We start from the raw sequence: 12,891 nt of genomic DNA, 5'->3' as shown, positions 1-12,891 counted from the left end.
CATTCATAGCATACCTCCGTTGCATTTTTGGCATATGATTTCCCTTGACTGCCCCTTATATAGACTTGACTGTACTATGATGCCAGTTGCATTTTATAAGGACCTTAGTACTACATTAAAGCTAAGCATAAAAGCTCTCTCTCACAAAAACACTGGTTACAGGTAGCACCACAGCTAAACAGCACACAGTGTGCTGTGAAGGAACCACTTACCGATTTCTGAACAGGAGTATGATAGCGCATACAAGTATGCAGCCACCCCCGATGGCAACTCCAACAATGATGCCAATACTTGTGTCCCCCAGCTTGCCATTCTGTCCAGATTCACCCGATATGCCTGTCAACAGCAGCAGCAAAGATTTCCTTAAGTTAATGCTTATGGAATACGCTGTGTATAAATAGTTAACGATAACAGTAAGCACTACTCGACGTAATGCGGCCATGATGCCGAGGCGCGCCGAGGATTGACACTTTGTGTCTTCCAATCACAGTATGCACCGCACCAGTCTTTTATATTTTTAAAGATGGAGACCCATTGGACCACCAAATCGCCGATCTCAGGAACTAGGGCATTCTGCTATGTTAGAATGGTTTCCTTCGATAGAGTTTGCCACAAATACGAAAATAACACGCTGTTTAGCGCACTGTGCTATGTCCTTCTGTTGCATTTTCGCATCTCCGTAATCAGAATAAGCCCTGCCTTCTTCGTTGATGGACATGGATGGGGCGTCACCGACGTGACCAGTTCCTGTACCTACTGTCTTTCGCCAGCCTGTTTACTTTTCGTAAATAATGAAATGCCGGGCCGATGCATTTCGCATCAAAGTGGAAAATTTTCGTAACTGTGTGTGTGACGTCTTGCCCGCTCGCTTTATGCTTGGCTTAGCGGGCCTCAAAATGGATATCGGAGGCAGGCACCTCGCAACAGCATATTTGTTTACATATAGCTTTGTGACGTACTGTGTTTGGGAGTTCTGCGATGATAACCTAGTAATTTCTCAGCATTTCTTAAGGTGCATGGAACATTTTACCAATTTAGTGGTGTCAGTTAGTCACAGATATGTCACAGTAAGTACTAACCGTTTCACATACGTCCTGAATGCGTGATTGATCAAGGAGGGGGTGCATGTAAGAGGGAGACATTTTCTTTGGAGTTCCGAAAAACACAATTCCACTTGACAATTTTATGGGCCATTTCAATTAGAAGCTCTGCATAATGGACCCCCAACAAGCCCTTTGACTGACTAGTCAAGCAATTCAAAGGTTTGTATATTGCTCTTATTTAGCCGCCGAAAGTTCTTATTTAGAACAAAGTCTTCATTGCTATCTTCTAAAACTACAGACCATCCGCTGACTGCTGTGGAGACGTGCGCCGGACCTCAAATTTGCCGCACATCTCCACTGCGGACAGCGCTTCATACTTGAACATCCCCGCGGTCGCGTGCGCATATCCCGTGGAACTGCGCGTCTCATCCGCGCGCAGCGCTCGGGATCAACAGCAAAGCTGTGCCACGCAATCTTGTATCATGTCTCTCTGGATATCATACATAACGCCTTCAACCATCATTCCGTACGTTCTGTGGCGATATAGGAAAGCCATCCCCACACAACATTTGCACAGGAAAGTATAGTTAGGTACGTACTACTGTTAGCTAGCAATTGAATTCCTACACAGTTTAAACACAAACGCTTGATGGGATAGAACATGGGCTTGACCACAAGCTTTTGGCACAACATATGATGATTGACGAGGGGCTATTTCAAACACCAGCATTATTTTACGCAGTTAATGGTGCTAGCACCCTCTACCAACCCTGTCACATGCCAACACAACAAGTAGAAAGCCAAGATAAAAAAAGGACAAAATACAAACGGTTTTGCTTAACCAAAACTGTGGATGGCTTTCATCACACAAAATACTCATCATAATAAATACTAAATACTAACAATAACCATTAAACTACATTAAAATTGAAACAATTGCAATAAACTTCAACAATCATTTTTAAAAGACAAACATTAACCAAGCCATCATGGCGCCCCCCCCCCCCACAACGTAGTTGTGTATCATAGATCAATCATAGATAGCAGACAAACATTAACCAGGCCATCATGGTGTCCCGGCCCCCCCACTCAGTGTTATTTAGTGTACGCATATGCTCGTTCCCTCCCTTTAAAAGCACCCCCCCCTATCTCAGGACTGCGAAAATTTCTGAACCCTCCTTTCGCGGGCTTTTTGCAAGTTTTTCCTGCCTTGGAGACCCCCCTAAATCCGAAATAATCCTGAATGAGCTTTCAAAACTAGCAGGAATTTTAGGAATTTGATCCCGGGATTTGATAAAGTTTTCTATGATATTCAAGATGAAAGAGAGAGAGGAAAAACACCCCCTTTTTAAAGAAATCTCCGGGTGAAAAGTCAAATACACCCCCTTTTTTTTTACAATTCTTGGGCCGAATTTTGTCGCACGAAAAATACCCCTTTACCGGAGATTTTGGGAACGCGCATGCGGTCCCTCCGACCTCGGAGTGGGCGGCCCGGGCGACTCACCTGCACTGTCCTCGTTACTGTTGGGATAAATGTGGCTGTTCTGGACTGGCAAGGTGATGGTGAGGACCTTCGAAGGCTCTCCGGCCCCCGCTGACGTCTCTGCTTGGACCTTAACCCAGTACCTGCTGCTGGGTTTCAACTCATCAAGCACGACTCTCCGCTCTGTGCCTGCATCAGACAATTTTGTTTTTGTAATGCTTTCATGTTTACAAAAACTTGCGTATAGAAAAAACAGCGGTAGATGGATTATCGAAATGAAGCAATAGTAATCGGTAAGCCAGTGTAAGACAGAATTGGTAGTCTGGTAGTCTGTGAGCAATTCTGGTAATCCAGAATTTGTATTTTTCATTTGTATTAGGTTGACATACCAAGCTTCCCTCAATGTTCACGTTCAGCCTGCGATGCCTACCTACGACGGTTTTGTTGCTCCAGTACTCTAACGGAAGGTTTGCTCCCTGGTTTGTGTACCAGATGCAGTAAGCAATGATGTCCCCGTTCGGCTCCATCGGTGGCATCCACGTGATGCTGATGGTGTCAGGAGTCTTCAGGATGCACGCCGGATCGAGAGGTTTCCCCGGAACTGTGGAGATTCACGCGGCGTATAAACATAAATAATAATATAAATATAACAAGAGCCGCAGAGCGTCTGGGCTCATCTGAGGTCTGTTGCTACGGTTATAAACGTAACATTTCAGTCGTGCGTATGTGACACCGTTTGTTAGGCAGCAGATATGCAGATATCAAGTGCGTACGACATGCATTTCAGCACCTTCTGCATTCTGCAGTACCTCCGCAAAGTCCCAATTGTTCGATACAAATCGTGTGTCCTAGAAACGATCCTGTTTTATGGTGCATGTGAACACACCCTATTTTTTTTTAATTATTATTGTTGTAAAAATTATTTGAGTTGTTATGAAATTGTTGTAAATTAAACAATGGTAAATATTTTACCTCATGTGAATAAAAGTTAATTGAATAAAGATAGAACAATATAGAAATCAGGTAATAATTAAAATTCTGATGGGTATTCGTCCAAGACCTATTGGAGCCATCTATCCTGTGCTGTAGCCATGGCGGCTATCGCAGGCATATTGGCTTTCCAGATTGATGGATGTGCCATGATATGAAGCACTGTGAACTCAATCTGAGGCGAGCTTCCACGTAATCCATGTTAACCTCCTCCCTTGAGAGGCAAAACGTTATCAGAAACTCTCTGCGCACGTCCATGAAAGCACATTTCATGTCTTCAATAAAGTGTAAAAAATGGTGAGGTCAGTGATGAAAAAAAAATTTCTCTACTCTGTCCATTAGCCCACGTCCTCAAAAATGTCTGAATATATGACCTTTTCCCCCACTGCCCTTAGTGACCTGCTGACCTCCAATTGTCTCAGCACAGTGATGACTTTTTCGCTATACCGATGACTGCATACATACCGACTATCACATAAGGTATATTTATATCACGGACTAATGTCAGATAGAGCAATATAGATTGAAATATAACCAGTGCGCTACGCGTCGCGCGTCATCACCCTTACAAAGCTCAGCACAGATCCGCCAAACGCCATGTCCACGATTAGGCCACGCCACCTTTCAAATCGTTGATTTTACTGGATTTACTATTGCTTCAAAAGTTACAAAAACACATTTTTTGATAAAATACCTAAAGGTAAGTAATATTATGGTAAAAACTTATTGTTTATTGTTTTTTACTAAAAAAAATATAGTTGGGTTCACATAAGAAATATATGACCGGACGCGTAGTCTGGGAGCTGGGCGTCCGGTAACCGGACGCGTAGCCACGGCCTAAATATAATCATATGACAACAAATAAAATCATCAACTCATCGACAGCCTTGGTGATTATACAGTCAAACCTGTATTTGCAGTCATCTCCGTAAAATGAAGACTTAATCTATCAAAAATACTTTTGGAATTTGCCTCGAGTGGTAGTAATGCAGCAAAACCACCTCTAAATAGCAGACAGCCGTCTTTTAAAGACCCTTTCGGATTTTCCCCTTGGTTGAATTGCCCTGCATACAGGTATAACTGTACGATTCACGAAGAGACAAACATAGGAGGATAAACTCACTTGCTTCCAGCGTCCAACACTCAGAGTGGTTGCTGTAGGGCCCTACCAAGTCTCTGTCATCGTGCGACTTTACAGCAAACTCGTATCTGGTGTTCGGTGCTAGACCAGCGACAACTTCAGACAGGTTTTTACTGAAACGGAGGCGATTGTCATTCATTAGAATTACTACACACCTTTTATCAGCCCAGTAATTATCACATTCCAATTTTTTTCAATTCTTGAAGATAAAGTCAAACATGGATAAGCAGCACCAGTTTTTCAAAACTTAAACATCCACAATTATATTTTTAACCATATAAAAAACCGTCAATAAGGTAAGAGAGAGTTCACGAATATATTCTGTGTAAAGGTTCACAAATATCATACTACATACAGTCACCCCTTGGTTACACAGTTACAAAATGTAGGTGTTCATAAGAATTTTACGTAATGCAGAATTTTTAAATAACGTGAACCTCCCTTCCCCCACAGATTTCCATCATAAAGCTACAGTCAGGCATCTATGCATCAAACCAACCTGCAGATGCACTGGAATATATTTTCTGTTAAGACTTCATAAATTTTATACTAAATACAGTCAGCAATTGGGGTAAAAAAATTGTGTTCTTCAGTCAGTGTGCTGCAGTCAGGCACTTATGCCTTACACTAACCTGCGGATGTACTGAGTAAGCGATGCATTCTTCGTGCCGACCGGGTTGTATCGAATCGTGTACAGCGTTATGTTTCTCGCCGAGAGAGGCCGTTTCCACGACAACTTAATACTGTGCGCTGTAATGAACTCCTTCTCACAGGTGACGCGAGCGGGCGGCTCCACGGCCTTGATCTTCGTCGGATCAATCAAGGGAACGGGATCTGAAAATATTGCAAAAACATCCGTAACTGTTAGAAGATGATAAAATATAATCTTCACATCATTGCTGACCCAAGTTGAATTGCAAAGGTTGCTTAGTCAGTATTCTAATAGCAGTGGCAAATATCAATAAAACGTATGACTACCCTATAGATTTATTTATGTACTTGATATGACAATTATGTCAGGAGAAGTGACAAATTGCTTACACGATTAATAACAATAGATACAAACATACAATATGTTGCAAGAAGAGTAGATTAATCGAAAAAGCTGCAATCAATATAGTGACGTATATATATACTAGAAGCATTGAGCAACTTTGGGACGTAGAGAATCTACCAACCCCCGTCTACCATTAAGTACTACTATGATTCCCACTATTAAGTACACTACCAACTAACAATTAGACAGGGAGAGTAATACGTAAATGAACAGTTAGGCATATAACAATTAACATAGTCACATACCAGCAGTGGGTTCCAGCTGGATGCCTTTCACTTGTTCCAAGCCATCGACACTGTTCCTGTAAGCCAGCAGTCGAACCTCATAGAACTGCTCAGCCTCTGAAATGCATATATATACAAACAAACACTTTACAATCACCTTCAAACGAACGTCACATAACTGGCTTACACTGCAGAAAAATTGCAATCAGCAACAGTTGTCTCTAACTTTTATACTACTGGCTATTAAAGCCGGATGAGAAATCTGCAGGCGTGACAAGCGATATAATTGCAATTATAGAACAACATGTTGAGATTAATAACAAATGCAATTACCCAGGTTATTGAGTGTCCACTGGTTAACGTCAGATGGGATCAGCAGTGGTCCCACAACCCTACCCGCAGCTGTGTAGCTTAGCTTGTAACCACTGATGTTGAGGGAAGGCAATGTCTCTTCCCATACTACGTGAAGTGTCGTGCCATTCACTTGACTCAGATGCAATGATGGTGGGGGGACTGCAAGAGCAAATAGTGACAATATAAATATAATAAATGTCACAACTGAAAAAACCATGCAGTTCTTTACAACTTCATAACGGATTACGACATTAATGCTCAACTCTTTCTAGATGGACACCTACATAGGACACTTTTGGTATTTCTCTTGAGTGGCAGTTATATAGAGAAACCACCTGTTCTGAGCTGACACCTGTCTATAAAGGACAATTGAAGTTTCACCACAGTGACCCTTTACATTCAGGGGTCAACTTTATAATAACTGTCACAAACAAAAATATAAGTTACTCATAAGAGATCGCGATATTAACTGCATGAAAAACAGCAGAATGCTTACTCTTGCTGGCACTCCAGTCTGGCATCTCTTGTGTCACCCATGGCCGATCCTTCTCCTTTAGATCTGTAGGGAAGCCTTTACTGGTACCGGCTAAGATACGTACGTCATACTTCACCTTCGGTGTCAGATCTGGAAGGAGATGAAATAAGATAAAAGTGTGTGTTTCCATTTTTTCAACAGCAACATTTTGGTAATTTTTCAAAAATAATAAATAGACAATAACATTTTTAATAACATTTTAGCACCAAACATTAAATGTTCCTTTCTTAAAATGTATAAACTTCTCTCTATCAAGCTAATACAACAATACCATTGTGATACTGCAAACTTACTATACTTCCAAATACTGAAATGATGAACAGTGCACATACCCATAACCTGATTTATAGCAATAGCCCAAATAAACATCACAAATAGAAGTGTCGCTAAGAAATTTAACACGAACAGGAGCTTACGCAATAAACCAAGGGTTCTTAACCTGTGGTCCATGGACCCCTCTGGGGTCTGTGGATGGGCTTCAGTGGGTCTGCGAACCCAGGCGCATGCAAAAATTTTGTTTAAAAATGTACTTATGTGCATTTTTCTGGGGAGGGGTCCGTAGCTTTCACCGGATTCTCAAGGGGTCCATGAGTCAAAAAAGGTCAAGAACCACTGCTATAAACTGATCACGAATACGTCTTTAGTACAGGACTGCGTAGTTGATGAGAAGAAAGGAACCTCGTTTGTGAGAAAAACCAAAAGCAGAGATGCCAACACATATTTGAAGCAATCTGTAGTTTCTGGTCATCAAATTAGTAGTTCGAAGGTGACGCATGCCCCCCCGAAAAATTGTTTGATTCTGAGATGCAATTTCCTGCATTCTGAAGGTCAAAATTTTTTTTTTTTTCCGATCACAGTCAAATTCGTAGTTTGATACAAACTGGTCGTAGTGGTGCAAAAGGAATCGAAATTCGTATAAAATACGGATAAATCGTAGCGGTTGGCATCTCTGTTCCGTCTTGGTAAGAAATTTACCTCGATCAGGAGCTTACCTGTGAGTCTATAGGAGAGCTTGTCACCGCCGTGGATGATGAGTGGATAGACGGACGCTTCGTCGTGCTCGCGGTACTCCAGCTTGTACTGTGTGAGATCCCCGCGAGCCATCTCCGCTGATAGCTGGTCCCAGGCAATGTCCAACGTTGTCGGGTTGACCGACGTGAGGGAGACGCTGGGAGCAGCCTTGGGAACTAATATAACAGGAAAGGTTACGTTAATCTTCTTCTTCTTCTTCTCGGATCACTACACTACACTCGGCCCAGCCACTGCAGCACACGGGACTTGGCACGGTGGTTGAAAGCCTCAAGGTCTCCAGGGCTACAGGGCTCTGGTAATAGGTTATGTTAATGTCAAACCTGTGTTAGTAGACCGCTACAGAATAGAAAACTGTCTATAACAGACACCTGAAGGGCTGTGCTCGAGTGGCAGTCGTACAGTGAAACCACCTTTATAAAACTGAACAGTCTATAAAGGACACTTTATATTATATTGCGCGGGTTTCCATCAAGTGATCCTTATATAGAGGTTTCACTATGCTACGATGTACACATAACTCCCTATTATTTTAGTAATATTCTTTATAATAAATTATAATAACGTATGCCATTTATTATTTATACGGAATTAAATCAGTCGGTTGCATTGACATGGTATTGAATGCAAAATAACAGTTGAACACTTAGGAAATGATAGATGCCCCACCGATACATGGTATCGCACACACTCGGTTCAGGACCAAATAAATAGGCACAATTCAGCCATTAAAACAGATGGTTTCGAAGCCAATTTTAAATAACAGGGGACAAGGATGTACCATCTTCATCTGTCATCACTGTGATAAGCTTGCTGTGCCGACTCGCACTTGGCCTGTTGTAGGCGACCACATAAAATGTGTAGTTGGTGTAAGGTTCCAACTCGTCTGCTACCAACGTTGTTAAGTATCCAACTTTTTGGCCTTCGAAGCCACCTAGAAAACACAACGAGAGATTTTCCTTGTTTACACAATATTTCATACCATACAGAGTTAAGCTCAACTCATATTATAATATAATATAATCCAATTTACATGTGTTATCAGCATTACCCCAAAAATTTTGCAATGTGATTTCATTAACATAGAGGATAATCATGAAATATAATCCACATGTGGCTCAGCTGACATGCTCTTGCAATAATGTTGTACTGTACATTGTTCAAATGTAACAGAATGTCTGCAACATGCTCCACTAGGTGGCAGCACCCACACGAAACCGTTTCCACGAGAACAAAGAAGTACGCTACGACCTTGAACTCTTTTACAACTGGCCCACTGCGAGTATTTTGATCTGGTAGTGGGAAAATTCCCCCGGTATTCTCAGAGCATGGATTTTTCCTACATCACAGTTTTTCTAATATCTAAATACTTATCAACACGTACTCCCAACAGATTACGAACACAATAGGCAGCTTAGGGCGGTGACACAGTGTTTACTGTTTACGGGCCAACAGCTAAAAAGTGAAAGTGGCAAACCGGCATACCCACATACACAGAACTGTTGATACACTGTATGTGACAACCAGTGACAGCACATAGTGACAGCACAGATATAGCAGCTATAACTACAGCATAAATCGCAACTAAGAAACCAATTGTAATGAAAAGCATTTGAAATATTTCCTGACGTCGCTTTGAAGGATGCTATATATACTCTGACCCCTCATGATCAAATTTGACGTGTATTTTTTTCTACGTGACCAATATGACACCCTTCCCTTATAGCAGTTGGTGTGGGTTTAAAAGAAAATATTATTGAAGGTTTAATTCACATTTGCAGTTAAAATAGATATAAATTATGCTATGAGAAAAGAAATGTGATTTAATGTTAATCAGAAATATTTATATAAAAAATTATTTTACAGTTGCCCCCAACCATGCAACAATTAACAGTTTTTAATTATTGATTCATGTAAAGTAAAATTGCAATATTTTACACCTGACACTTAGTTTCAGTTAGGCTATGCTCGGAATCGCACAAAATGGAAACTTTCACTCACTCACGTTTAATTTTCAATATTATAAGAGTAACTAAGGTCAGGGTATAACCACAGTAAGGGTGGCTATCGTAAGCGAAACCATGGTAAGCATAACTATGAAATATAAACACGGCTATAATGGAAACAAACGTCACATATAACCACATTTTGTACGGATGAAACGGTAACCACAGTAAGACTACCTATGGCAAGCGCATTCACGGTAAGGGTAACAACAACACACAAACATAACAACAAGGGCAAGTGGACAACACACATACAACACAGACACAACACACGCAAGTACGCTTTCCGTAAGGGCCGTACTAGTTTAGAGGGTAACCAGTACTAACCACAGTAAGGGTGACTATAACACACAAACATGACAATACGGACAACACACACACAACACAGACACGACAAACGCAAGTACGCTTTCCGTAAGGGCCGTACTAGTTTCAAACAGAACGACGGCAAGGACAACTAGAACACGCAAACACGACTACACAACAATACACGCACAACACACACACGACACACGCCTGCACGTCGTTTTCGTACGTCTCTTTAGGAAAACGACAACAAGTTTAGCTATAACACACAAGCGCAACACACACACAACACAGACATGACACGCGCAAGCACGCTTCCTGCAAACAACGACAAGTTTAGCTATAACACACAAGCACAACACACACACAGCACAGACATGACACGCGCAAGCACGCTTCCTACAAACAACGACTAGTTCAGCACAGCGTGGAGACACCGGCGACACCTACCGGCGGTCGGCGTGTAGTGCAGCGAGTAAGCGATGATGTCTTTGCCGTTGCGCGGCGGCGACGGATCCCACGTGACGTTGATGCCGGTGCTCGAGAGCGCGTACGCGACGAGTCCCTCCGGCGGATCCGGCTCGTCTTCCGAGATGTTGATGCGCGCCTCGCCAGCCGCCGTCGCCGTGCCGACGACGTTCGACGCGACGCACTGGTAGATGGCGCTGTCGTTGGCGATCGACTGGGAGACGACGAGCTGGCGCTGGGCGGTGATGCGCATGCGGCCGTTGTTCTTGACGGGGCGTCCGTCCCGAAGCCAAGTGATCGTCGGCGCGGGAACGCCGGATGCTTCGCAGATGAAGCGAACGTTCTTGCCCGTCTGGTACTCCTGGTTGCTAGGCACCTTCGTGATCTTGGGCTTAACTGCGGATGGAGAAGCAAGTCAGTAGGTGGAGAAGGAAGTCAGTAGATGGAGAAGGAAGTCAGTAGGTGGAGAAGGAAGTCAGTAGGTGGAGAAGGAAGTCAGTAGGTGGAGAAGGAAGTCAGTAAGTGGAGAAGGTAGTCAGCAGGTGGAGAAGGGAGTCAGTAGGTGGAGAAGGAAGTCAGTAGATGGAGAAGGAAGTCAGTAGGTGGAGAAGGAAGTCAGTAGATGGAGAAGGAAGTCAGTAGGTGGAGAAGGAAGTCAGTAGATGGAGAAGGAAGTCAGTAGGTGGAGAAGGAAGTCAGTAGGTGGAGAAGGAAGTCAGCAGGTGGAGAAGGAAGTCAGTAGATGGAGAAGGAAGTCAGCAGGTGGAGAAGGAAGTCAGTACGCGGAGAAAGAATATCAGCAGATGAGGAACATCAATACAGACAGAGAAGAAACATTAGTGCAGGCAAATAAGGAACATCAGCAGAGAAGGAATGTCACTGCAGGGCAGAGAAGGAACGGCAGTAGGCAGATGAAGAACATCAGCAGAGAAGGAACACCCATGCAGGCAGATCATGTACTATTACAAGATTTCCGCGCTTCAACCTACCGTGTACGATGAGTTCGGTCTTGGCGGTGTCGGACTTGTCGCCGCTGGAGGCGGTACATACATAGATACCCACGTCACGGGGGTTGACCCTGTCTATGCGCAGGTTTCCTCGTACAAAGTAAGCGTGTCTCGTCGGCAGGCCATCTTCTGTTCCTGCAATGAAACGTCGGTGTGAGATACTGTTTACCTTCCGCGCAATTATACGGTAGAAACAACGGGAATAATCGAAGTTTGTAGTAGTAATAGGACGGCTAGTGCTGCAATGTAACTGTACCTGTCAGTCGTTTTATACTACCACTACTACTATCACTGCCACTGCCGCTACTATTCCAGTCTGTAAACACAGTCAGACTAGACGTCTCTGATTGGTCAAAAATATCCGCGATAACAGTGAGGGTTCATTAATATTCATAAAATTACCATATCTGACACAGCTTGGATACATATTAACCCCCCCCCCACCTTGATTGACCTCAATTGATATCATTGATCTCATTTTGACCTCCCCTATCATTTGCAAGATGTTTCTTTTTCTTTTTCTTCTTCTTCTTCTTCTTCTTCGTTTTCTTTTTCTTTTCTTTTCTTTTCTTTTTCTTTTTCTTTTTCTTTTTCTTTTTCCTTTTCCTTTTCCTTTTCCTTTTCTTTTTCTTTTTCCTTTTCCTTTTCCTTTTCCTTTTCCTTTTCTTTTTCCTTTTCTTTTTCCTTTTCTTTTTCTTTTTCTTCTTCTTCTTCTTCTTCTTTCCCTTTTCTTGCAAATAATAGCCCCCCCCCCCTCTGCGCCGCCCCTGACTGCCACTGCCACTACTATTACTACTATCACTGCCGCTACTATTACTACTGCCATTGCCACTACTACTACTACTGCCACTACTACTGTCACTACTACTGTCACTGCTACTACTACTGCCACTGCCACTACTACTACTACTGCCACTGCCACTACTACTACTGCTACTGCCACTGTCACTACTACTGTCACTGCTACTGCCCCAGCTACTACTACTGTCACTGCCACTACTACTACTACTACTACTACTGCCACTGCCACTACTACTGTCACTGCTACTGCCACTGCCACTACTACTACGCCTGTTAAGTTGTTAACACCCTCAAGTGGGCCTACCTTTCCGCCAGGAAACAGCATCATCGACAAATGATGGTCCCAACTTGGGACTCCCAAGGAAATAACACCTTAATTGACATCGATTATCAAATTAAGCACAGGTTTTATATGGATTGAATTTCGACACTGAATTTTTCGATTTT

The 12,891-nt window shown here is 42.8% G+C and overlaps 1 protein-coding gene across 1 annotated transcript in view; it reads right to left on the bottom strand.

Moving 5' to 3' along the window:
• Positions 1-12,891, bottom strand: part of LOC106806946 (protogenin-like) — a gene marked incomplete in the record, with an annotated part of 80,890 nt that overhangs the window by 6,023 nt on the left and 61,976 nt on the right. Inside the window, 12 exon segments of the mRNA XM_014809132.1 lie at positions 213-336; positions 2,548-2,715; positions 2,957-3,127; positions 4,640-4,770; positions 5,290-5,491; positions 5,960-6,055; positions 6,272-6,451; positions 6,789-6,917; positions 7,820-8,014; positions 8,638-8,790; positions 10,619-11,032; positions 11,626-11,778. Of these exon segments, the coding sequence (XP_014664618.1) occupies positions 213-336; positions 2,548-2,715; positions 2,957-3,127; positions 4,640-4,770; positions 5,290-5,491; positions 5,960-6,055; positions 6,272-6,451; positions 6,789-6,917; positions 7,820-8,014; positions 8,638-8,790; positions 10,619-11,032; positions 11,626-11,778 (2,116 nt within the window).

The sequence above is a fragment of the Priapulus caudatus genome, unplaced genomic scaffold (genome assembly GCF_000485595.1).
Source record: "Priapulus caudatus unplaced genomic scaffold, Priapulus_caudatus-5.0.1 Scaffold187, whole genome shotgun sequence".
Lineage (NCBI taxonomy): Eukaryota > Metazoa > Priapulida > Priapulimorpha > Priapulimorphida > Priapulidae > Priapulus > Priapulus caudatus.
Note: the sequence above shows the minus strand (reverse complement) of the source record. Positions and strands in the feature narration are given on the sequence as shown.